At 37.4% G+C, this 26843-nt stretch overlaps 2 protein-coding genes across 9 annotated transcripts in view; one reads left to right on the top strand and one right to left on the bottom strand.

Moving 5' to 3' along the window:
- LOC103476303 (glycerophosphodiester phosphodiesterase domain-containing protein 5-like) overlaps positions 1–4023 on the top strand; it is a 34041-nt gene extending 30018 nt beyond the window's left edge. Inside the window, exons 18-20 of the transcript XR_014090776.1 lie at positions 2405–2573; positions 2670–2777; positions 3435–4023. The gene's annotated coding sequence lies outside the window, so the exon portion shown is untranslated. The remainder of the gene's footprint in view (positions 1–2404; positions 2574–2669; positions 2778–3434) is intronic.
- LOC103476307 (unconventional myosin-VIIa-like) overlaps positions 1–26512 on the bottom strand; it is a 36281-nt gene extending 9769 nt beyond the window's left edge. For 2 of the 8 annotated variants that reach the window (XM_081615165.1, XM_081615166.1), the window contains exons 1-29: positions 26184–26503; positions 23840–23938; positions 20516–20586; positions 18166–18279; positions 17839–17991; positions 17290–17474; positions 17071–17192; positions 16805–16947; positions 15973–16086; positions 15018–15171; positions 14866–14942; positions 14175–14294; positions 13040–13182; positions 12751–12961; positions 12525–12660; positions 11894–12000; positions 11736–11777; positions 10427–10564; positions 9336–9494; positions 9011–9103; positions 8697–8791; positions 7930–8014; positions 7379–7597; positions 4611–4928; positions 3449–3658; positions 2538–2714; positions 2375–2464; positions 902–1032; positions 199–325 (exon numbers count right to left, since the gene is read on the bottom strand). In XM_081615165.1, coding sequence (XP_081471291.1) covers positions 199–325; positions 902–1032; positions 2375–2464; positions 2538–2714; positions 3449–3658; positions 4611–4928; positions 7379–7597; positions 7930–8014; positions 8697–8791; positions 9011–9103; positions 9336–9494; positions 10427–10564; positions 11736–11777; positions 11894–12000; positions 12525–12660; positions 12751–12961; positions 13040–13182; positions 14175–14294; positions 14866–14942; positions 15018–15171; positions 15973–16086; positions 16805–16947; positions 17071–17192; positions 17290–17474; positions 17839–17991; positions 18166–18279; positions 20516–20533 — 3681 coding nt within the window. In that variant the 5' untranslated portion in view covers positions 20534–20586; positions 23840–23938; positions 26184–26503. Of the gene's footprint in view, positions 1–198; positions 326–901; positions 1033–2374; positions 2465–2537; positions 2715–3448; positions 3659–4610; positions 4929–7378; positions 7598–7929; positions 8015–8696; positions 8792–9010; positions 9104–9335; positions 9495–10426; positions 10565–11735; positions 11778–11893; positions 12001–12524; positions 12661–12750; positions 12962–13039; positions 13183–14174; positions 14295–14865; positions 14943–15017; positions 15172–15972; positions 16087–16804; positions 16948–17070; positions 17193–17289; positions 17475–17838; positions 17992–18165; positions 18280–20515; positions 20587–23839; positions 23939–26183 lie in introns of all 8 variants that reach the window. The other 6 variants (XM_081615167.1, XM_081615168.1, XM_081615163.1 and 3 more) reach the window with 6 other exon arrangements.
- Between the last annotated feature and the right edge of the window lie 331 nt (positions 26513–26843).

Below are 26843 nucleotides of genomic sequence, written 5' to 3'. Positions count from 1 at the left end.
TAAACTTATGTATTAACATACATTTTATTTTTTGTAAATGCTTCTATTGCCGTTTTCTCTGGAAAACAAACAAATAAGAGTTTTGTTTTCCTTCAAACGCCTAAACTATAGTCCATAATTTTCACATTAAATATTGATTACAAAAAAAAACACACCAGTAAAATGAGAATAAAATGATTTCCCCTTAAACATTCTTACTTTGACAAACTTCTCGGATGGAGCGAAGCAGCCGACACAGAGAGACAGAAGGATCCATCCCCGGGCGTGGCTGCTTTTGGACGGGTTCTGAGTGAGCTGTTTGCAAATCTGACAGTAGATCTCATCCCTGCAGCAGAGATGAATGAATAAAATACATACACACACACACAGTTTGGAGAGAGAAGAGTGTTAAACTCCAGAGTTCACTTAAAGCTGATCAGACATTCAGCTTTAAATGTATTTTTTTGTTTTACCAATTCTTGATTTTTTTTAGTGAAATTTTCGGTTTCCTTATTTTTAAATTGTTCAACCTTAATATTCTGGTTTAAAACAATTTCTGCTAAAAAATATTTTTCATTTTTGGATTTTTTTAAACACAAACAACAACAACAATTGGGATGATTTTGCTTATTTGCAGCAGATGCAAATTCAGAAACTGAATCTAGCTTTCTACGAGAGTTTACTCTAAGAAAGCTAAATTATGTAATTCAGGGACATTACCACTATAAGTTTTTGCATCCACATTCTCACAAATCAGTCCTGTTTGAACACAATCATGTGCACGACCTAACAATCCATCATTACACACTGGGGGATAATTATATATCATCCATACCTGCACCACCCAATCTGGCAGCCTTAGTGGTGTTGACATCCACCCTGGATGTCAACACCACTAAGGCTCTGGATCTGCTCTGCGAACCTGAGCGTTGGCCGTAAGATGCCGTTTCCGATGATGAAGTGGAGCTTCTCCAGGTTGGAGGTGGGTCGATCCTCCAGCATGCTGTTGCCCTGCAGGCTGTAGTCCACGCCCTCTGTCAGCCGCCTGGTGACCTACAGATGATAGAGGGAAAAACTTTCAGGTTTAAAGCTTTCGGATGAGGTAAATAGGGGAGTGAAAGACTTTTACTGGAGGATAAATTGTGAAAATAAAGTATTAATACTGTAATTGTTTATTAATAGATTGTTAGATTCAAATTAGTTCCAATTAATTAACTAATAAAGCACACTTAGACCTTCTTTTAGTGTTTCAGTTTGAAAGCCGTCCAACAGAGGGCTGGTAAGTCAAGGGATGGTGAACTTTCCAGAACGGTAAAGAGAAACGGCCCAAACAGTGACTAGTTTGGGATGCAAAATGCACTATGTGGGTGGTGCGGGTTTGGATGATATATAATTATCCCCCAGTGTGCATAGTGGTTATGTTTAGAAAAATAAACACTCTACAAACTCCTTAAGTTATCATTTCAATGGCGCTCATTCAGCTGAGCTGTAAGACGGAGCAGCGACAATTTCTCAATCAAAAATTATTAAAGTCCTACAAAGGCGAGGATGTCATGACAGAAAAGCTGAGGGCAAAACAGAGAAATCGCAACATGATGGAAAAAAAAAACATGATGCCACTAAGCAAAGTTGATTTTGAGGGCTGCTGTGAGTTGATGCACTTCATGGAGAGAAGTTTTAACATTCTTTCAAGAGCAACAGACGGTACTGTGTGTTTAACATTTTTCATTAATGTCATCTGTTATTTTTCTACTCAGCAACCTTTGAGGTTCCTGTTGTATTATATTTCATAAATATGTCCGAGTTTTATAGTGTGAGCAAACCGCGATTTTCTTCTTATTCAGTTAGTATTTAATACAGTGGACATAAAAAAGTGTTGAAAATTAAAGTAGATTTTTTGAATTCAGCATATTATGAAACATTCCACTCCATGAAAACGGAGTAAATTTCCACACAAAAACTCTGAGATTAAACTCAGAATTTTTTTAGAAAAAAACTTGAAAATTTCTGAGTTTGAAGTCAAAAATGTACCAGAAAAAAAAAAAAAATTAAGATTAATCTAAAAATTGTTGAAAAAATATGAACATTTTCAACTTTTGTACATTTTCTCATTTTCAAAAGTTGAAAATGCTTGACTTTTGTAACTATGATTTTTGGTGGAATGCTGGCCCCTTTATGCAAAATAACCCTCAAGGTTTTAAGAAAATGGACACTTTTTAATTAATCGTTAGTTAATCAATAAGATCAGTTTTACATGAATTCAATCGATAACTTGCATCCATTACATAGAACCAAAATATCTTCTTCGAAGGTTTCTGCAGATTTTACCCATAATGCTTTTGTTTTTACCACTGAATTAACCCTAATCCAGTTTGTAAACATGAACAAACCTGACCTCTTCTGTTATCTTTGTTTTCCTCTTCAGAGTTAGAGACACCAGCTTATGTCTGACGCTGTTCCTCTTCTGAGAGTCTATGGAGCTGTTCTGTAGAGACAAACGTGGATCAAGTTTTCTCCTCAGAAAATAAGCAATAAGACGCTGAGCAGCACCGCCTCACCTCTTCCTCCACCTGCAGCTCCTGCAGCTCCCTCTTGTAGGTCCTCTTGCCGAGGGTTTCGTAGATCTTGGTCATGACGGGGATCTTCTCACTGCCGTCGTTGATGACTATCTGGCATTTTGGTTCTGGCAGGTCGCCCATGAACCTCAACACGGTGATCCACACGGCTAACGCAGCCTGGAAGACATGGAAAAAGAGGTTTTAATCAGATCTTCGATGAGCTCATCACAAGATACTCTGGTGTGACAATTTTTCAATCACAATGTTTTTCTTCCACTAAACTGTCCATGAATGTTCTTGGATAAAGCACCCTACATTATTTATCATGTTTTTCAGAGGTATTTTGTTTTGATTGCATATTTTTTTGTTTTATATTTTATTTATTCTGCCCTTTGCACCAGGGATATGAGGGAAACACTGACATCTACCACTTAGCTGTGATCTAATTTCTAATAGCCATAAAATATAAAATAAATATCATATATTGACCCTATTGGGTCAGTCTGGATAAACCATAAATAAAAAAAATAAAAAAAAGATTTCCCTAAGTGTTACATAATTTAAACAAGAAAAATGAGATTTCTAACTGCATTATACTCTAACTATGATTAAATCAAACTTTATTTGATTCAATCTGTCTGTACAGCTGAATCTGCATGAATTTGATATATTTATTACACATTTTTCTATATAATTGGATACAACTTTTAAATGTTTATGTTGTGACTTGAAATCTTTTCTGAATTGGCTCAATATAAATAAAATTAATTAATTAATAACATGCCACAATTTTCCCTGCATGCCAGAACTATTTCTGTTCACATTTCTGCTCCACCCTGAACTGAAAACAAACATGGCCACCCCCTTTGGCTTGTTTCTTTACTACAATCTGAACAGAAGCTGAAACTCACCAGCTGGTCTCCTTCGTCCTCGTGAAACAGCAGCGGTTGCTTCAGTGGCCGCCTGATGTAGGTGTGAGTGGAAAGACCCTGGAAGTAGGTGGCGGCGAACTTGGAGAACTTGTAATCGGATAGATCTTCCTCTTCCTCGTCGGGTAATGGCGGAGCTTCATTCAGCATCTCTTCTTCTGCTTCCTCGCCCCGAGGAGTTTGCTCCAAATCCTGAGGGAACACAGAATAGTGGAATGTCACTTTCAGAACCTCGACACCAAGATTTACTATCAGGATAAACAAACAAGGGAATTATTTTAATATGGAGAACATGTGAAACCCACAACCGGTTTTGGTGTTATGTGTTTTATAGTTTGGTAAGGTAATACATGTATGCAATGATGTTGTTTGATAATGTTTTTTTTTTTTTTTTTACATTTTAGAGGATGTTCTTAACTCAATTCTTCACTATTCTCAGGCTTTCTTTTCTTATCTTGACCTCTGCAGATGTAAGTTAGGATCAAACTAACTCACATCAGGTACAATGCATCAAATGGTTTTCATTGAGTTTAAATAAAGTTAAAGGTTGCTCATAACCTCCAAATGAGTCAATGTGATTGATTAAAGTGTTTAAATCAGTGGTGCCCAAAGTCGGTCCTCGAGGGCCAGCATCCCACATGTTGTAGTTCTCTCCCTGGTTTAACACACCTGGATCAAATGATGGCTCATTAGAGACCTAAGGAGAACATTTACATGCTGAAAAGATTGTTACTACCACTAGGGAGAGAACTAAAACATGCAGCATGCCAGCCCTCAAAGCCAACTTTGGGCACCCCTGGTTTAAATGATGCTTCAGGTATATTTCTTTGTATTTGAATAATTTTATCTAACTTTTCACCAAAGCTTAGACGTATGATGGCCTATTAGGTTCACTGTACGTAGATAAAGACAAAAAAAAAAAACAGAACAAATTTCTGACAAAAAAAATCTGAAATGAGTTTTTCCTTGCAAATTTTTTCAAATTTTTTCTTGAAAATCTCTAAGACTATTCTTACAAATTCTGTATTTCTTATTGCAAATTTTTGATTTTTGGAGGTCAGAAATTTTCTTGTTATTTCTGGAAAATGAATATAAAAATTTATGAGTTTTCTGGCAGAAATTTAATCAAACCATGAACACATACTTCAAACCCAGCCGGCGCTTGTCCGTCCTGGTTCGGGAGCGGTCCGGAGTCCCCGAGGAAACCAAACATCCGGTCCACCATGTCGGAGTGGTCAACAGGCTGCTCCTTCTCCCTCTCCATCTGATCAAGCAGCTCCTTCTTCCTGCGCGCCTCCTCCTTCTCCTCCCTTTCCCGCTCCTCCTGCTGCTGGGCCAACTGGAAGAGCCGCTCCTGGTGCTTCCTCTCGGCCTCCGCCTTGGCCCGCCGGACCGTCATCTGGTTCCGGAGCTGTTCCTCCTCGGCCAGACGCTGCCGCTCGGCCTCCAGGCGCCGCTGACGCTTTAAGATGAGAAAGCAGAAGAACACGGTTCACAGACGAAGACGTTAAAACTGCAGCTGCTTCCTGACTTACTCAAACCTCAAAGAAAAGGTTTGGTTAGAAAGAGTCTTATTGTTTTGTTTCAAATTAAAAAACGCTCCCTATTTGTTGATTTTACTCTACTTCTTTTTTCTATCATTATAAATAATAAGAATATTAATAATAATAATAATAATAATAACAATAATAGTAATAAAACATGTAGAATATACAAGATTTAATAGACCTGTGACTAGCATATTTAAGGCCAACTTAGTTTTTAAGACATCTAAGGTGGTGCAAACACACTGAATAGTAATTATTAGTAGTATTACAAATAAGAATAAATATTTTATCTTTTGTATAATTTACAGCCACATTTTATTTATATTCATGAAAATGTTGTAGAACAAAAATTATAATTTCTTTATATTCTGAAATTATACAGAACAGAAACTACAAATCTTTGAAAAATAAAAAAAAGATGTAATTAAAAAAAGATTTGTAGAAACAAACAAAAAAAAAACAAATACAATCAAAACTTGTATCTAGAAATAATTGTGAGTTTTACTGCAGGATGAATTATGTTGATCCCCCTTTATGAAGTCCAGCGTAGTTGATTCAACTCATGACTTTTATTTTGTTGTAATCTAGCAGAGATGTGTCTGAGCAGCTCTGATATGCTGCCTGGAGTCCACAGTAGTTAAATTAAAAAACAGTGAATACACATCAAAATTGTAAACCTTTAATCTTTTCTTTTTTAAAGACACTTTTATTTGTTTAACAAAACACAAACAGAACACAGTAGAATCATTTAAGGCCCACAGGTAATAATAGTTATACTTTCTGACATCACGTTTCCAAGCGCAACACACGAGGATGACGAAGCAAAAAAGATAAACCCACAATAAATCCATATAAAAACAAAAATACAAAGCAAGTGGGAACAAAACAATAATGATAATAATAGTAATAATGATGTGAAGTGAATGCTGCTCCAGCTCATTTTCAATGAACACCATTGTTTTCATTCATAAAGCAGAGCCAGCCAGAGGCAAAGCAAACTGAGCCACTTATTAAGGCCCCCAGGCCAGTACAGGGCTCTCAATAACCTTCACTTGTATTCATGTTTATCAAGAATAAGCCAACTTATACTTAACTGGTCCATTGTTTTTAAAAAAGCAGACTTTTTAGTTTACATCTTAAAATAAATTAATTTAAGATTAAAAATAAATAAGCAAGTAGCATGTAAATAGAGCCCAATATTTAGTTTGCAAAGTTAAAAATGTTTGATTATTTTAGTAAATCAACCAAAAACAACCACTGGACATTTGAGGATAAAAATATTGTATTCATGCCGAAATGCAGACATGTTGCTGTTAGAAAATTATATCAGGTCTTGCTCCTATTCCTCAACCCATAAACACAAACGACAGAGCATTTCTGTCAGATATGACTCAATACAATGACAGCGAAATGTATGATAACAAAACATCTGAGAGACATGATGCTTTAGTTTTTAGACTAATAATACATCATCAAATGTATGTTTAAATCTGAAAATGTTAATTATTTTCTCTGCAATAGGACATATTTTTAAATAATAGATTTGCTATTACTAAATTAGAAGGCAAATAAGACATGATTAATTCAATCGATGGTCAGTGGCTCAAAAAGAACTGAGCTTTTCACATCTGGATGTTAGAAGTATTTTTCAGCTACAGATGTATCCTTTGCAACAAATGATCAAGTATACACTATGGCATTTTAAGTATTTCAAATATTGTATAAAATAGGCTGGTTAAATGAAAAATCTGCACAATGTGCAAATTATTTCTTACTATATTATTATATTACTCGATTAAGAATAATCAATGACAAAAACAACTGTTAGTTGCAGCCCTAATATTGTTTAAACACCTTTATTTATCTAATTTTAATAACATTACATATGAGGCAGTATTTCCTATAGAAATAAAACCTGTATGTTTTATAGTACTAAAGTGATTTTTTTTTAAATTCAGGTTTTCAAGACACAATTTTAACAGTTAAAACTGGATTGATTTATAAAATATATTTGGCAAATGAGTAAATTATAAGTTACAAAACATAAATGTCTGTATTGTAGCACCTGTTCTGGTCATTCCGGCAACAGAAAGAATGACAGGTGGATAGAAGAAGAAGAAACAGGGAATGTTGGCAGCAACATTGAACCAAAACCTGACCAGCAAGTGTTTGATGCTACTGGCTGATATGTAAAGGGAAGGATAGCTTTCACACAGGCCTCTGCTCCTTCCTGGTGTAATTCTGTTATAAATGTATATGAATATTGAAAGATTTATTAACAGGCACTCCCTCACAGCCAGTCTCCGTGTCTTTCTGGCAGGTCAATGAGGTGCAGGTAGCAGTAGTAAACGTAGTAACCATTTACCTCGGCCCTGAGCCTCTGGCAGAGGCGTCTGGCTATCATGCCTCTGGTGTAGGCCTGGAGGGTCAACACGGCTCGGAGGCGTCTCCAGAAGGTCTGCCGGACGAGGAAGCCCCGGCAGCGGGCTTGGATCAGGGTGATGCGGCAGCGAGTGATCCGGTAGCTTCTGTAGTACTTCCTGGACCTGCAGACTGCCTGAAGGCGAATGAAGCCCGACTTCATCTGACGGAGAAACATTTATTCCAAAAGTCACGATTTTTCCAGGAAAGTTTTTAGGATTGGTCTATGGGCTGTACAAAATATGTTTGTTACGTTTTTTTGTATAAAATAATTTTTAGATGATGAAATTTCACCTTTTTAAGCACTGTTTTTAGTAGCAGAAGAACCTCAAATAAAAGTACAAAAGCGTACAAAATGTGAATTTTGCATAGTACACTCCCTTTAAGAATCAATATTTTATTGTTATCATTCCTTAAGCTTTTAAGAGAAAACATCTCTTTTAGCATCTAAAAAAAAACCCCACACAAAACGCTCCAAGAATCAGAACGACTCACAATTTGGTAATTCTTCCTGCTCCTGTACCCCCTCCAGACCTTCTGAATAAAAACCACAGCGCTCCTGAGTCTGCGAAAGTTTGACCTGTCAAAGAAACAGAAAATACACATTAAACCACAACTCCATCATGCAAAATCAATTCTTTGAACTTCAATAAGTAGCTTTTAATAGACATTCATAGATATTTATACATATATTTTCATCTATAGCTCAGCTGTTGGTCCCCTTTTTTAAGTTTGTATGTAAATGTTCTGCTATATTCATGACTTGTTGCAGGATTAAAGATGCTGAAGACATGGTTTTATTATATTTAGTAAATATGTTTCAACTGTTTCAATGCACCTTTCTATGTTTATGGAGTCAGTTGCAGCATGGTTTGAAAACTCACGCCTCAAGATGATAAAACGGCTTTGATTTGTTTTTCTTCAAACACAATATTTGACTTATAATAATGTTTTAAATAAAAAATACCAAGCTCAAAAAATAACTTAGGTGTTTTTAGAAGTTATATTCATAGTAAACTCACCTGCATGCTTGATGCCACAGATTGGATAGGCGACTGCCACAAGCTGGCAGCAAATAGTTTAAGAAGCACTAAAAGCAATTTAATCAAATATTAGCCCTTCAGGGAAGTTTTACTTTAAAAGGATCAGCTCAGTTTATGATTTTATGAAGAAAATGGAAAATGAAAGCAAATGTTGTGAAGAGAAGAAATTTAAAAAACGTATTTCTCAAAACACACAGCTTCCATGATTTCTCCACTAACCTCGCTTTCAATCCACGCACAGATTTCTGGATGAGGATGACTTTATCGGTGATGGCTTTATCTCTCTCGAGCTCCAGCTGCATGTCATGGTGGTCCTGACAGGAAAACACAAAGTGAGAAGTAAGTAAGCTTTATCAGGACTTCACAAAATAACTCAGGTGGCTCGGCCAAATCCTAATGGAATGATAAGATTTATGACCATAAAAAACAATTTCATGCAACACACTGCAAATCAGAAAAATGATCTACATTAGATGTCGCTGAACTGTATTTCGACACAGTATTTCATCAACTGATAACATAGGAAAACTAACCTTTAAAAAAATCTTTGTTTTTCCAATCTGCCAGTCTTCCTGTTTTCCCAACCGGGCTGAGACTATCTGCTGACAGGTTCCCTTCAGGTCATCCTGAATGAAGTTACAGTTTAAGAAAACTAGTAGAACACCGTTTGTTTGTTTTTATAAAAACAAAAACAAAGAAATTTCAAGATTTCATTTTACTATTAATGTCAATAACGAAATAAAATCTATCAAAAATGCTTTAATGCTCTGCAAACAGAAGAATATCGATGTAACCGATTCCACAGAGATGTGATAAAAAAGAGAATAAGACAAAAACCAAAGAGATTGTGCTGTTTACCTGTATGTGAGCAGGTTTGATTCCAGGCATCAGGACTCGATATCGATCCACAAATTCAGCAAAGCTGTATCTGATGGGATAACCTGCTCTCCTGATCCGGATCGTCTCCATCATGCCGGAGTAGCGCAGCTGGCGAATACACAGCTCTCTGTCAAATAACTGAGGAAAATAATGCAGAAACACACGACTTGTTATTATCAACTAAAAAGAATACAAATACAGGATAAAAATGTTTCAAGTTCTGATTGATTTTGTCATTATTAATTTACAGAAGGGAAGATTTATTTGCATTTGGCCAAAAATGGAGACTGGAAATGCTGCAAGTCTATAGTTTTGCTACGCATTTTCAAACATAGCATGACTAAAAACAGGATTTGAATTTAATTGTGCCAAAGCTGTGAAATGGGTATAACACCACATTTAAAAATTCATATTTAGTTGTTTTAATTGTGTTATTTTTAACGTTTTCAGTTGAATTTGTGTATTAGAGCTCAGAGTGAAGTTAGCTGTTGCTACATTAGACTAACAAGCTCTATTCTGAAAGGTTACATCAGCATTTATTAATTGTGTTGAGATTTTGGAAAGAAATAAACTATAAACAAAACATTATCAAAAATTTGAGAGGTGGTAGTGTTATATAGCTGATAATTTTTTGTTGTTTATTTAAAAGGTAACAACGCTGAAGTGGAAAAATCTTCTAAAAAATTGTCCACTGCAGGGGAAGAAAAGAATAAATCAGATGTTAAAACAAAATTTGGTGCATGCAAATGACAGAGCAAATGCTTATTTTAGGAAAAAATGAATGTCAATTTGATACAGGCAACTTTTATTTGCAAACATCCTCCTTCTAATAACTCTGATAATCACATTTTTCTTTCATCTTTATGCTACATTTTACTCTTCGAAAATCTCAGAACAGACAATCAATAATATAATTTTTAGTTTTTACAATGACAATATGTTATATTAGTCCTTTACGGGGTTCACTGTGCTCACCACAGTGAGTTTGATCATTTCTTAGCTTAACCTACCATGAGGGATCGCTTTGTTTGTGGATGACTGCATAGAAGTCACTGGTTAGAGACTCTTACCATTGGTTTCTTGAACTCATTGGGTTTTATGCAGCGAACGAAGAACGGCTGACACACGCTGAGCGTCCTCATCAGCATCTCGAGGGAACGTTTGAACTGGCTGCTCAGAGTTGGAGAACGTTTTCTTGTTTCAACCCCCTAAAAATACAGTGTAAAACAAACAAACAAACAAACAAACAAACAAACAAACTGGTAAAACAAAAAAATATTAATAAATAAAATAAATAACTAATAAAAAGGAAGAAAGATACTGCAAACCACAAATGAGTTAACAATATCGTAACAGTAAAAATGCTTAAAAGAAAATCAACTAAAGAAAAATTAAAAGCATGATTGAATCTGGCCCTGCGACAGACTGGCGACCTGTCCAGGGTGAACCCTGCCTCTCGCCCGGAACGTTAGCTGGAGATAGACACCAGCAACACTCCCGACCCCACTAAGGGACAAAGGTGTAAAAAAATGGATGGATGGATGGATGATTGAATCTGACACAAAATGTAGAAGGCATTGTCATAATGTGCAGCAAGTACTTCGAATCATACAGTAAAATCTTTCATCCCTAAAATAGGATTGAAAATATGGTAATCGAGAATGGTTGATCACCGTCTGTCCCAATAACAGCTGAAACTTTATGAATGAAACATTCAGTTATGTGAAATGTCCCCTTATTTTGACCAGACTCTATAAATCTTTTTACCAAATAATTGTAGATCAGCTGACCAACATACTTACCCATATTTCCACTGATAAAGATAACCAATTTATTAGATTTCATGTATTTATCAGGAAATTCACCACATTAACAAATATTGTGTACAATGCACAACACAGGACAGAGAGGGCACATGTTGCTGTAGCACAAAGAAAGTCAGGGGAAAGGAAAAATCTTCACAAGATGTCTGTTAAAAAGCTGCAGTTTCTTCAAACCTCAAACAAGTTTTCTTTTAACCTGCTCCAGTTACATTCCAGTTGACAGTGTAACATTATAGATGCCTGGAAACGAGTCCCTGTGCATGAAGATGCACATGATATTCTGGACAAAACTGCACAAAATTAATCTTTTTGAAAAAGAGTATTAACTCTGGAAGATTTTGAGACTTACAGCATAAGGAAATATTTTATCATTGACACAGATACGACTTTTAATATATACATATAATTAAGTAGCTTATAAAAGTTGCTGTTTACTGCAACAAGCCATATTCCTGTGGAGAAAAGGACTAACGAGTGGAGTGGGAGGCTGCTAGTCACGCTGCTGGACTTTGGCTGAAGTTAAGCAAACACAGACACCAAAGTTTGTCGATGTTACCTTGGGAGCGGAGGTGCTGGGCTGCTGATAGCCACAAAGAAACTGATGTTTAAAAAGTAAAAACACAGAGGAGACAGAAGAGTGAGAGGATGTGTGAGGTGCTGCGCTGCACCACCCGTCATCACCTTGAACGACAACAGAAAGGAAACAGGAATTACCATAGCAACGTCGGCCTGGAAGATCTGCTTGATGAACTTGTTCTTGGACGAGTGGACGAGCTGGATGATGTCGGTGTGGAGGCTGTCGCGGTTTTTCTCCAGAAATCCTGAAGGATGAATGAAATGGGAAACACTGAGAGGGTTTGGTTGACTCATTCGGATTGAACAAAAGCTTCACACACAAACAATCTTGACAAAAGATTAAGTCTGTAAACTTTGTGCAAATTATCTGATAAATATGCTCCAAATGCATCATTCTTTTTCTGAGCAATTTCTGTTCTATTTTTTATTATTGTACAATTCACATGATTTACTATAAGCAGGTTCATAGTTGGAGGGCTTTATAGACTAACTAGTTATAAGATTATCTCTGTTTTACTACAGACCATCATGTCTTGAACTTCAGCCTGAATTAACTCAAAAGAGTGCATGATTGCATTAGGTAGTGCATTTAAAGAAAAATAGTTTTGATCTGATTTGTAGGTCTTTATATATGTATAAAGACATTTCAGATGTATATAGCAGGATTTCTGATGGATTATGAGACAGATTAGTTTAATATAATTAAACATAACTCACTATAATGCAGACCATAAATTAGAAGATTAATCTCTGATTGGGATGAACAAACCTCTGGATTCATAATGCACCACCCCAGCAAAGTGTTGGATGCCAAACTGGGTTTCGTAGCTGTTTTTCGGAGGGATGTAGTTGGTGTTGAGTTTGTGCTGTGAGTTGAGCTTATACAACATCGTAGCATCGGTTCCCTGACAAAAGATGGACAAGAAACTGTTTTCAGGTTCTTTACACCACACATAACTTTGCAGAATAAAACTGTTTGATCCTTTGAGTCGTACCTTTGGGAACTTGCTCTCCTCATCAATGAGGGAGATGATGTTCATGGGTTTGTTGGCGATCATGTCCAGCGCCTCCTGGTTGTCTGTGAACTCAATGTGCTGCCAGTTGATGTCCTCCAGGTTGTACTCCTCCTGCTCCAGCTTGAAAACGTGGCGAACGAAGAACTGCTGCAGGTTTTCGTTGGCGAAGTTGATGCACAGCTGCTCAAAGCTACACAAGCAGTCAGACAATTCAGAAAAAAATCACCTTAAAAAAAGTTTAACCCTCGAAAAAAAATTGATTCATCACCTGTTGACGAGAAAATTCTCAAAGCCGAAGATGTCCAGTAGTCCGATAGACCTTCTGATGACACTACTCTCGCAGGAAGGAGGTCGGTAAATGGCTGCATTGATTTTATCTACTATCCAGACAAACAGTCTGCCGTAGATCCCCTGCATAATAAAGCATAAAGTCAGAAAACCTACATTAGCTTAGCTGCGAGAACACAAACCTATCTGGAGACAAACTGAAGGACTGATCTGAGGGGACTCCCCTCCATCAGCAGAGTTACTACTCTGACAAAAAATACACATCCTGCAAACAGTTTCGCTTATTAAATAATTTAATTCAGGTGTGATGAAGCAGAGTGCTTTAGATAGATGTTAATAGGTACTGGAGAATCACACAACAAACATTTTTAGATATCTACCTATAAAATCATTTGAAAACCATTTTGTTCTTCTGCTTCACAATTATACACTTTTTTGTGTTTGTCATACAAAATCTCAACAAAAACATTTATGTTTATGGTTGTAGCTTGACAAAATGTAAAAAAGTTAAATATGAATATGTGGGTGTGGAGTCCTTCAAAAACGTCACAATGTTCACAAGAAAGCTTTTAAATGTGACATTTGAATCTGATTTCAAAGTATTAAAAAAGCTTGTCTAGAACAGATCATTTTGGCCCCAAGCTGATTGGCTGATAACTTCTGGTTTTAGCTGCCTTACAGTCCTTGATTGTTTATATTCTCTGCAGAAGGAGAAACCACACATCAGTGTGCATGCAACATGCTAAATTTCTCATTTATTTACAGAAATTACAGCACATACATAATGGCACAAACATTTGGGTCTGCCTTTCAAAAATAGGGGATTAGCATACAGTCCAGTAGCAAATCACAGACACTTGTTTACTGATGAAAAAAGCAAAAGCAAAAACAAAATAATAATTTTTAATATTTTTTATGACTGAAACATTCTGAAAGGTATAGGTCAGAAACCGCTCTGCTCACATATTTTGTGAGTTTTTGTGGATGAGGCTTATATTAACTGCAGTTAATGTAAGAATAAAACATTTAACCAAACCTCTAGGAAGAAGCTCACAGAAACACAACTCTGTGTTTGGATTTATTAAGCTGCTCTTTTAAGCATAAATAATAAATACCTTGACGAAGGCATCCCTGACGTCCAGACCTTGCTCCACGCTGAGAGGCGTGGTGACGCTTTCACCCCGGGTGATGAGGGTTCGAGTGGTCAAACACACCATCACGTCCTTCGGCTCCACCTGCAGTACAGAACCACGCAAAATGTGTTGCTTTTTCTTTTACGGATGGGCTCTTTGTTATCTGTGCTGTGAAGACTGACATTCAGATAAAAGGGAAATGTTTGCTGTCAGACCACACAATCAAATTAAACTGAAAAATAAATAATTGAATTTAAATCCATTTGTAATCAGATACTATTGGATTGGTTATACCTTTATGGACCAGAAAGAGACATATTTGTGTAAAGTGCCATGAGACAGCCTTTGTTGTGAATCAGTGTTTTATAACCTATTAATTAGGGTCTAAAAGGCTATAAAATAGAAGTTACAGTCAGAAATGAAGTTCTGAATGCTAAATTCTAAATTTTTCTACTTTAAACTGAAAAAATGTCCAAACATTTTAGCACTGCTAACTAAAAAATTAGCACTAACTCTAAAGCATCAGTCATAAACACCACTTCCACAAATGCTGAAGCACTGGCTTTAATACAGATTATATATGTCCATGAAAAATTACAGCCCTTGAGCACCAATTTAGTTTTGACAATATAATAGATCAATTTATAGGCAGTATTGCTAGAGTGGAACAAACCTCCATGAGTGAAGCAGCAGTCACTAGGTCAGGAGATCTCACAACCACACAGGCGTCCAGATTGTCGTATGTACGAGCTGCAGGTAACGAGAATACGGTTAAAGAACCTCCACGCAACCACAAGTAATAATGACTCTGAGGCATTCACATACCTTCAAACCGAAGGTTGCCCATATGCAAGATGGCCGCCAGCAGCTTCGAAATCTCCACGTTCTCTGTCTCGCTGAACATGAGCACCTTCATGGCCGACAGGATGCTGGAATAATCAGCCAGGTCATCGCGGCCATCACATTCAGTACAGTTACCCTGGAAACAGTGAGGACAGGGAGACTTTTACAGTTCTTGGCCAGAGCAGTGTCATTATTGAGTAACCTTTGGAGTAACTTTTGGAGTGAATCAACCACGCTACGTAAAGTGAATTTTGTTAGATGTTGACGCTACACATGGCTGTAACAAGCAGGAAGTAGAAGTTGGCAGCTAGCATGAGCCACACTTCTCAGAAAAAATGGAGAGAGTCCTTTCTCAAGGCCCAAGGTGTGGACTTTGTGGAGTTTTTGCCTCTGGACAGGCACAGACCCACCAGTGGATGAGAATACTTGCAACATCAGAACTTATTCGGTCAATTTGTTTCCAACTTTAGCTCCTTAACTTTTTCAGAAAAGCTGAAAACTACCTCAAGCGAGCGTAAAAACCTTTTTGCAAAATCGAGGAACTTATTTCAAATTTTGCCGTTCCTGTCAACCTTTTCTAATGTGGTACTTCAAAATACACAGAAAAAATGCTAATGGAGATGCGACTAATGTCAATGTTGGCCTATAGACTTGATATGGTTGCACTAGTTTTGTCAGGAAATAACAACAAAATAACTGACTTACCACTACTTTTCCATTTGAAAAGAGAATTCAGCACTTAACTAAACCTACCCTTTATCTCAATTAAATGACATTTATCACTTACCGACTCAAGGTTAAGAAAAATTATTTCAAAAATGGTATAGTAATTTATTAATCTTAACTGAACTAAAGACAAAAAGGTTTTGTCTGGTTTAAAACTGTAAAAATGGCTGAGTTGTTTTATACAGTGAGTGTAAATAACAGTCAGTTTTACCGCAGTGAGGTAACAGTAATCCCTGGCCAGACCCAGACCCAGCTTAGCCTTCATCTCCGGACCCATTCCTTTCAACATGCAGTAAAAAATGTGGTAGTTCCTCTCATCGGCTGCCTACAGGAGAGAAAAACAAATCAGCATTCATGTTAGTTTTCACATTTTTTAGATCAATTCAGAAAATCTCAGAAAATATGGAGATGTCTGCAACACCTCCAGCATGAATCAGTTTTAGATATATTTTTTCCATCCATCCATCCATCCATCCATCCATCCATCCATCCATCCATCCATCCATCCATCCATCCATCCATCCATCCATCCATCCATCCATCCATCCATCCATCCATCCATCCATCCATCCATTTTGTTCCGATTATCCGGGGTCGGGTCGCGGGGGCAACAACTTCAGAAGGGAGGCCCAGACTTCCCTCTCCCCAGTCACTTCTTCCAGCTCCTCCGGGGGAATCCCAAGGCGTTCCCAGGCCAGCCGAGAGACATAATCCCTCCAGCGTGTCCTGGGTCCTCCCCGAGGCCTCCTCCCGGTGGGACGTGCCCGGAACACCTCACCAGGGAGGCGTCCAGGAGGCATCCTTACCAGATGCCCGAGCCACCTCAACTGGCTCCTCTCAACGTGGAGGAGCAGCGGCTCTACTCTGAGTCCCTCCCGGATGACCGAGCTTCTCACCCTCATTTTTTATTTAACTATATTCTTCAGAAAATATTTCCTCTGTTTATAGAAGATTCCAGTAGTACAGAAGAACAAATCAGATCAGAATACAATTTAATTTCAGCTAAAACTGTTCTGGAGTAAATCTGAGCAGAATCATCTGACCTGTCGACACACTCGAGATTTCTCCAGCAGGTACTGCTCTATCTTGGCCCCTTCGATGGCGCCCCGTTTGTTGAAATGGATGTCTATATACTTCCCAAAGCGACTGGAGTTGTCGTTGCGGATCGTCTTGGCATTTCCAAAAGCTGAACAGTTAAACAAATCAGAACAGGAGATGATGAAGAAAGCATAAAAGGGTGCATTAATTTCTTCCTGCTTGTTTATAAAGTGGACAAACATATACTTTGTGGATGGTGACTGATGCTGACCTTCAAGGATGGGTGTGGCCTCCAAGACTTGCTGCTCTATCCAGGAATGCTGACCGCTGATGGCCGCCAGGAACTGAAGAATCAGCTTTGTGCTTTCGGTTTTCCCGGCTCCAGATTCACCACTGTCAGACAAAACCAAATAAAAAAATATATATACATAAAAAAAAGAAGAAGAGAGTGAGTTGCTTGTTCCCTCTTCAGGAGGGAACAAAGTCACACCTGATGATGCAGCACTGGTCCTTGTTGTTCCTCTGCATGTTGAAGTAGCAGTTGTCTGCAATGGCGAATATGTGCGGCGGCATCTCTCCGATCTTCCTGTTGGTGTAGAGGCGGATCTGGTCCGGAGTGTAGATGGGAAGCAGCTGATAGGGATTCACTGCCACCAGGATCGAGCCAGTGTACGTCTGGGAGGGGGCACAGAAAAAAATAAGGTAAAATAAAAAGTTAGAAGATCTAGATATACAAAAAAAAGTATGTTTTTGTCATACTTTTAGCGTATCCTTATGTCTTTGAGATTCTGACATCTGAGTTTACACTAATGCTAATTTCGTTGCATCTGAAAAATTAACTCATGGTAGTGCAAAAACTTGGAATCGAAAAACGTGATTTTTTTTTTTTCAATTATTATGTTTCCATTAAGCAAATTTATTTTTGTAATTCCAATTTGGGTAATTATATGGTTGATGGAAGCATAGCTAGTGTTTCAGAAGTCTATGAAACTGCAGGACACTGCAAATGTTTTTGTTGTGAACTTGACATGTCACTAACGTAGATGACGTGTTCGTTGTAGCGGATGAGCAGGTTGCGGAGAATGCCGGCTTCGTTGAGGTCGCCCAGGCGGATCATGTCCTCGACGCCGTGGATGGAGGTCGGGTGCATCGGCTTGATGTTGGTGGCATTCTGGGGAAAAATCCAGTGTTCCTGCACAGGGAAGGGAAAATAGGGAATAAATAAACTAAACTAATCGTCATTTATTTACTGTGTTTAATTGCTATTAATTAATTTATAGAATTTTGAATTAACAATTTTAATGAACTAGTAGAGTGAGCCGAATAGGTCTCACAGATTTATCCTCCTGCTGGGTCGAGGACTCACCCGGCCTTCATCATCCAGAACCTGGATCTGTCCAGAGTCACAGAGTTTCACCACAGCTCCAACGGGGACGTCAAACTCCCGGCCTGTCTTAAGGTCCAACCACACATAGTCCCCCTGCATCAAAAAGAACAAGGCATGTATGTTAAGATTTTAGGCAGCAGGAGAAAAAGAACATAAGAATAATTACTATTAAAACTAAAAATGTTTTCTGAAAAATATGTTTGTCGTACTCTCTGGTGTATGTGCCTTAAAAGTAGCACAGAGAAGTATTTATACTACTTTTACAGGCATCTGGAACTGTCAGATGTCTTCCAGTTAGTGCCAAATGCGGCGAAGCTAGATGATTATGTGGTGAATTACATCCATAAAACTGCTCTAACTTCATTTTTTGGTTTCTGTGACAATAATTTTACTTTAAAAAAATTAAACAAAATGTATCCAATTAATATTCAGAAATAGAAGAGAGGCTTTAATTAGTTGTATTTTGACAAACAACATTCAACAAAGTTGGACAAGTTGAAAGAATAGGAAAACTAAAAGTACAGAATCAGTTACATGGCAAAACCTTGGCTGCATGCACACATAAATGTACATACTGTTAATTTTAATATGTACACAGTATTCATTTATGAAACCACCATGTTGAAATTTATCCACTCTAGGACTCAGTTTCAGAGTTGATAAATCTGGTCTCCAAAAACGCTGGATCAAATGACAAAGAACATCTTAGAAGGAGATATTGTTGTGAAAAAACACTGCTGTCAATCATCTTAATGTAATAGTATAATATTGAGGGAATAAATCCACATAATTATATAACTACTAAGGTAAAAATTCAATCTGAAGCCCAGAGAGGAACACTGAGGACACCTAGTGTCTAAAGGTGAAGGTGAATCCAGAGAAAAACATTTTAAAGATCAGCCTAATGTGGGTTTGTTGTCATGTAACCTGTTGTTTCTGTTTGGATCTGCTGGTTGAATAAGCAGGAAGTATCAGAATTACCAAATTTTTCTGCTGCCAGCTGACTGAATGGGAGGATTTAGTTTGAAAAAGGCTTAACTTCAGGCCAAATGGGTCACAATGGGCCATTAGGAAGAGACGTAACAGAGTTTAATTTTAGAACAAACAGATGATTTAACCAATTTCTAGTGAAGTTCAGAAAAAAACAATAATCTGCTCTGTTTTACAGGTAAATTTACCTTTGCAAACTTTGGTGAATTTGAAAACAGGGAAATAATCCATTAATATTTGATGCACATTTGTAACAAGGCATCTTCACTTTGCAGCAAATCAAATTTAAGGCTTTTTAAGACCTTTATATAAGGCTTTTTTTTGGCTCTTGTGGCCTTTATTTGATAGTTAATTGACAGGAAAGTGGGTAATGAGAGACATGTGGAAGACATGTGGCAAAGGTCACCAGGCCAGGAATTGAACCTGCGACGGCCGCATCAAGGACTAAGGCCTCCGTATGTGGGTTGTGCTTAACCCCTGCACACGCCAAAACCTTTTTAATGCCACTTTAAATGCACATCACCTGATCTCTTTACATATAATGTGACTAGCATCGTAACGGTCTGGCGTTTGGGTCACTAGCAGTCGGGATTTTGTCCAGCATTAGGTAGTGAATTACATAAGTTAAAAGGAAAATTTACAATAATTATGTTTTATTGACTAGCTGTTAAGTTTTACAGAACTAAAACCTGTATAAATATGAACTAAGTCTGACTCGTCTGTTTAAAATCCACTTGGGACAGCTCTGGAGTCCAATACAAATTTCTGCATGTTTAAGTTCAGCTGAATATAATTAATTCCTGATGGTGTCATCAGGTCTTCACCTCTGCTTTAATATTCTATGTTTAATTTGCATAAAATCTGCATATTTCCATGACAACCGAAAGAGGAAATTAGGCTGTCCAGCCCTACATTCTGGATGTCAGTAATTTATGAGATTTTTAATGCTTATTTTAACCAATGTAACCAAGTGGGACATTTTAGAAGTAAAAAACATTAAGAAAATTTCTCTGTGATGGGGAGAGAAAATCCTGAAGTCTTTTTCAAACTGATCCTTACACTGTAAAACATTTGAAGGTATTTTAACTTGAAAATGAAAGTCTACCTACTGCCTTGAAAATACAATTTCAGTCAACAAGAAAATAGTTTTGGTTTCTTACATAATATGACCTCTCAAAGTTGCTTATCCTCATAAACTGGTCTGTTTTTCATTTATACTCTATTTTACAGCACAGGTGAATAAATGTGGCCGCTGTTAAACTGATAAGACATCAGGAGAACAGCGACGATGCAGAAATACAACAGAAGAAACAAAAACATGCAACCAGCTCGTTCCTACCTGCTGCAGAATGACCATGGTTCAGGTCTGAGTTTCCCCGAAGACATCAGAAGTCACCGTGTGAGGGAGACCTGTAAAGATAAACAACAAAAAAGATCTCAAACAACTTAGACAACATATTTAAACCAATGCTGCACTGCTAAGAAACAAATTGAATATTTTTTTAATAAAACCTTATTATTTTAATTATCAAAAATTTCATTTCTGACTCTAGATATTTTTTCTTTATGTTGTCATGTTTTTGTTAGATTTTTAAACAAACTAGTCAAGCATTTTCTCAGGTCTCAACCTTATTTTTACACATTCGTGGGAGTACAAGATGTTTATCTGATCCTCAACCTGTAGGACTTCTTTGGTGATCTCTATTTTTAGATTTATTTTCAACAAAGCAAAGTGCCAACTTGATCACCAAAATATAGTGAATGGACTTGGATAGTGGTGAGATTAGGGCTTTAGGTTTTGAAGCCTTTCAATGCCTGATTGATTAATAGGTGAGATTGAAATGGCTTATTAAACAATAAAACCTCTGAAAATGTTCAGCCTGAAAAGCAGTGAAAAGCAGATCAAGTTGGGTGAAAGATGTTCAGAAAGCATTTAATGCTGGCAGAAGTATGGCCGCGCATGGCTGCTACCAGCTGCACGGCTGAACTGGAAACAACAAACCAGTACGGGAGACTGTTAAAGGCTTACTCAGATTCCTGGGGCTAATCCTATGGTTTAAGTACCAGCCACAGTTGTTGCAGCTATGACTGCTGAATCACTTAGTGCCCCCCTACCCCCTGAATCGTCCTTCTTTTGTTCCCTTTGTTTGTAATAACGTTGAAGTAGCATACGGCCAAACGCCCCCAAAGTAAATTTCAATAACTAAATAGATACAAGCACTATCCTGTCACCTTCTGCAGTGTAATGACTTCAGTTTCTGTGTTTGCAACACTAGTCTGCAGGAAAATTCAAGTTTGGAGCTGGAATAAAATAATATAGTAATTTTAAGAATCTCTTAAATCAAACCATATTTGGAGTAACTGTTGAAATTAATCCGAGAAAACAGATTTTCACTAAACTTTAAGTATCAAGGAAACACTTTTCCAGCATTTTTAAGGTAAGTTTTAAAACTTTTAAAATGCTGCACTTTGTCAAAAAAAAAAAAATTAACTAAAAACAAGTTTCAATTAAATATTATATGTTATTAATAATATAGTATTATATACTCTACAGCATGGAAAAAGATACATTAAAATATAACAAATATTTTGTTTTGAAATGTCTCTCTCACATCTTATACACCTGACTGTTCCAAGAAAAAACAACAGAGTTGACAAAAATCCCCCAGTTTCTATAACTTTAACGTGTAAAATATAAGACAAACTTTATTTTAATTACACAGATCAAAAAGTCATTGAGACATTATGAATAATATTCATTAGAATAAAACAATCCAAATAAATCATGTTACAGCAAAATACTTTCCTGCTCAAATGAAACGCTTAAAACACAATACACAAAGAAAGTTAGAAAAGTTAGCAAGTAGAAATAATTTTGGTAATTCTAACTGACCTAAAACAGGAAAAGTTTAGTCTAATTTAACGTCAGACAGTGAGAAAAAAAATGTGTCTGTATAAAAATATCTGGCTTGAACTGTAAGTAACAGTTGAAAATTTTGGCTTTTAATCAAACCTTATAACAAAACTGTTCAATTTGAATATCAAGCATGTCCCAGAACTTGATTTTGAAATTAAGTACTTTCCAAACCTTGAAAACACCTAACTGGAATTCAAGGATTTCAAGCACCGTACCAACTCTGAAGGTTTAACCAACATTTCTAAATGTTTCATCATTATTATTTTTTTGTTAAATTAGAAGTATGAAGGAGCTGCTTCTGTTTAGCTGCAATGAATAATTAGTGTATGTTAAGACAGAGCGTCTTATCCTGAACTGCAGGGAGCCAATTTATCCTCAGTCTCCAACACAGACATATGGATCTGATTCTCCTTTGACCTTTAACCACAACTTCAATTAGACCAATTACCATCCAACAGGAAAGGCTCTACCAGATTAACTGATAATGCCTCAATGCAGAACACCCAGATCAAACTGGAAGCTTTCATGTTTACGTTTTTCATCTAAGTACTAAATACATCAAAGTATTCATATCCCTAGGTATTTTTCCACATCTTTAAACCTCGAGGGGAACGGATGTGACTGACACATTGCTGCAAAGTGGAGGGAATGACAAATACTTTTCAAAATTCTTATACAGGTTTTTCTGAAGGTTAATGCCCCTTTAGAAAACATCTAAACTGATCACTAAAAACAAACAAAAACAAAGCTGACAATGTGAATAAAAAACCCCCATCAGAAATCTGGAATAAAATGTCACATTGCTCCTGAATTAAAACGTTCTTAAGCAGATCTAGATGAGTGATTTAGTCCTCACAATATTTAGAAATAACCAGGATGATAACCTCCAGGATTCACCACGGACACAAAACTTCAATAAATAAGAAACACAGGGTGGGGCCAAAACATTAGGACTGGGGTCGGGACTCTTTTTAACGTAATTAATCACTTTTTTTTTGTTGCTTTCTTTGTCTTGTTATGATCTTGTAACAATAATGTGGGCTCACAGGCCTCAACAACTTTCAACAACTTTAAAACTAATCCATAGACGGCAGTGTCCACCATTACTCTCCTAAACATTTCGCTGCTGTGTGATATCTATGTCATTTTTCTGTGCATGCGGGTTGCTTTTGGGGTCCTAAACCGGTCACACAGATCTCTGACTGCAGTAAAATTTAATACTAGCATGAATGACCATCTAAAAAATTGGATTCCATCAAAAAATTTTAATTGAACATCAGAAATTGCTGTGTGGACGTAGCCTTAAAGGAAATCATAAAGCTGCTTTTTAGTCCTCCTACTCTTCATTACTAAACAACCTCACGACTTTTTGATTTTACATTTAAACAGCAACCTGGAAATTTGCTGCACAATTAGGCCTCTGCAGTTTGGAGGTGTGTGTGCTTCATTTGAGCTGGGGCCAGTATTCCACAGTGAGCTCAATCTCAATTATTCAGTTGCTGTTTTAAATGTTTAATTAATACTTGGACTGAAGATGCATCTGATTATTACAGATTTCCATAAAAAAAAGAATTTTAAGGCTTTTAAAACAACTACAAACTAGTTAATCTTCACAACTGACAAGACTCAAAATCAACCTGCTGGAAGATTTACACACAGAGGCTCGTTAAAGCTCCTGGTTGTTAATCTGTCTGTGGTCTGCATTGTTATTCTAACAAGTATGTGCTCTTCACACGTATCACTCACATGGCAGGGATTCAGAGGCACCGCTGGGTGGGACACTTTCATCATTGGCCAAGAACCTCTGGGAGACTCGCCTCCATCAAGATTGCCGAGGTTCAGTATCTGAAAGAATATGAGACGAGTTGAGAAATGTAGGTGCTTTCTTCTCTAATGTACAAATAAATACAAATGTTACAAAACATAAACAGGAAAATGATCCAGCATTAAGCAAAGCAGTTAACCTTAATTACATTTTGAACAGCTGCAGTTCTTAGGGTTAAAGAGCTTTACATGACCTCAGAGGAGGCTTACATGCTTTACATCTGCACCTCCAATCACCATGGTGATGTAAGCTGTGTGAAACAGGAGCTTTTATTCACAGTTACATTTCTAAAAACTAGCAGTGGGACTCAATTGAAGTTTTTAAACAAGTTAATTGCAGAGTCTGTAAGTTTCAGGAAGGCCTGATCGTTGATGGGGCTTCTTTAGAAATGTGGGCTGTGGACATTGACATTAGCATTAGGGACGTCTGTGGTGACGCCACATGTTTAGTACTGAGATGCTTTTTTAGGCTGAAATAATTTAGCTACAAGGCTAACTCCTTTTAGCACAACTTGAACACAACAATAGTCTTTTTCAAAATCCCATCAGATCATTTTTTGAGGCTTTGTCATCCATTGCTGTTGTGGATGTCACTTGTGCGTCAGATTTATGGTCGTACTAGAAACACGCAGGTTCCAGTTTAGGACTTTTGTTGGTTAAAAAACACACACAATTAATTGCAATAAAAATTGTAACATATAAAATCTATGTAATTAATTGATTGAAATTAACATGTTACACTTACATCCCTACCAAAAACATCAAGACTAAGATTGTTTTCACCCCGTGTAGCATTGTAGGCTCAATTCGATTGGAGACCAACATTTATTACAGTTTCAGTTGCTGTGGTTCTCTTTCACACTGCTGTGGTTCTCTTTCAGCTGCTGTGGTTCTCTTTTACACTGCACTATGTCAAACCAACCAAACCCTTTGAAAAACCTGTTCACCTCCTCGCCTGTGTTGGCGTTGCACCAAGAACCACTAAAGGAAACGACACGCAAACCTCTGATAAAGGCACAATTTCCCTATTCACAAAATGTAAACAATAAAGGAGTGGTGTCAGATTTTAGTGATGGCAGGATTTTTCTTTTGGTTTTTGTAAAGACAACCAGTCATTTCTCCCACTAGTCCCATACTCAGATGTTTGTTTTGGTTGTATCTAACCAGAATGCCCTGTACTGTGGTTTGCTTCCTGCTTTTGGAGCAGTCTGTGGTCCACTTGGCATTCACATGTTCATTGCAACTGCACCAGAGTTCACTTCAACCAAATCAAAACCAAGATTTGTAGATGGAGCAGAGTTCACTTTTTTTGGTTCACCTTCACACCTTCCCAAACAAACTGGATCTTCTAGACAAACGGACTGGAGTTCAATAAACACAGACTTTACAGGACTGATGTGGCTGTACCCTAAAATCTCACACCTATGGGAGTAAAAACGTATACAAGTGAAACCAAAATGTCTACCATAGTGTTGTTCAGATCCAGCTGTTGAGGACCAGTATCCAGAACATCTATCTTTTTGATAATTCTCTGCTTCAATTCTCTGCCAAATAATCAGACAATTGGTTAATTAGAAGGACTCTAAAGAACTTGATTACACATTAAGGATGCTGTTTATCCATTAACCAAGTCCAGTCCTCATGCATTATGGCTCTAACACATCTAATCAAATGAATGAATCTCCTCACCAGCATTCAGCTCTGAAGGAACTACGTAACAAGTTATTTGATTGAAGTATTTTGGATCAGGAGAACATCTGAAAGTTGTAAGAGTTTGACATCCCTCATTTAAAAATTTTCTTCATTCAAGACGTGATTTGAATTAATGGGTCCATATCTGGCCTTTGCAGAACTTGGCGACACTTGGTGACATACCAGCTCCTTTTAAAAGAAACGTGGTGTCAAAAATACAAAAATATTTTAAACATTAATTCCAACTTTGTTTGAATCTGAAGAATGTTTATTGTTCAAAGTAGCTTCATCTGCTTCTTCTTGTTTCACTGGATGAATTCTTTGATCTTTGACTGATTATAACAAAAACATGCCCAACCTATTAACTGTGTCAAACTAACACTCATTTGTTTGATAAAACTTACAGCAGTTCCACTTTACAGATTGTTACTTTAAAGGCACATAACGGCTGCTTAAGTGCTGGCCCAGGACAAAGCGAGCAATAAGAGGCTTTAGTCTAAATCTACAGGCGAGCGGCCGCACTGTGGCCCGGCTGCAGACTAATTCTTAACCCACGTTCACCTGCCACTCTTACCTCACTGCAATTTGTGTAAGGATTCTGCTCCTTCCTCCTGTTCTGGTTCTGGTAAATGCTCCACAGTTGATATGATAGGATTATTTAACAAAACACAAAACGGTGGAGGTTAAATTGACTTGTGTTGCTCCAGTCTCTAGGTATGAAGTTTTAAAAAAATTTGTTCTCTCAGGGTTTTTCCTCCCTCAGAAAGCTGCTGAAGCTGTGGCTCCAGACTCCTACAGGCAATGCAGCGTTTGCGGCCCAGTTACTGCTTGGTGTCTGGGTCAGTGGCGGAGATCTCAGGAGTCTCTGTACTGGGTCTCATTCATGGCCGCTGATCCTGATTAGCTCGGAGGTGGAGCCAGTTGGTGGCAGAAACAGAGACGGGCCGGGTGGAGGAGGAGGATGTAGAGGTCACAAGGTCTCTTAGCTGTGCAACAAAATGCTCAGCTACTAATATATATCAATAGAGAACTTGTTAGAGCACTAGGGACGAGACCAAAAATACTTGGTACAATTTTGTGTTTTTGCAGTCTTGAACTGGCCCCAATTGAAACTGCAAACATTTTGAAGGAAAACTGAGTGGAAGAAAACAACGGTGGGTGAAAAATGTGCACTGGAGGAGACTGAAAAGGTGTGGAATATTTACCCTGACCAAATGTGTGATGATTTTTTTTT

This window comes from Poecilia reticulata, chromosome 14, assembly GCF_904066995.2.
Source record: "Poecilia reticulata chromosome 14, P_reticulata-male-v2, whole genome shotgun sequence".
NCBI classification, from domain to species: domain Eukaryota; kingdom Metazoa; phylum Chordata; class Actinopteri; order Cyprinodontiformes; family Poeciliidae; genus Poecilia; species Poecilia reticulata.
The sequence above is the reverse complement of the archived record's forward strand: the minus strand, read 5'-3'. Positions and strand labels throughout refer to the sequence as shown.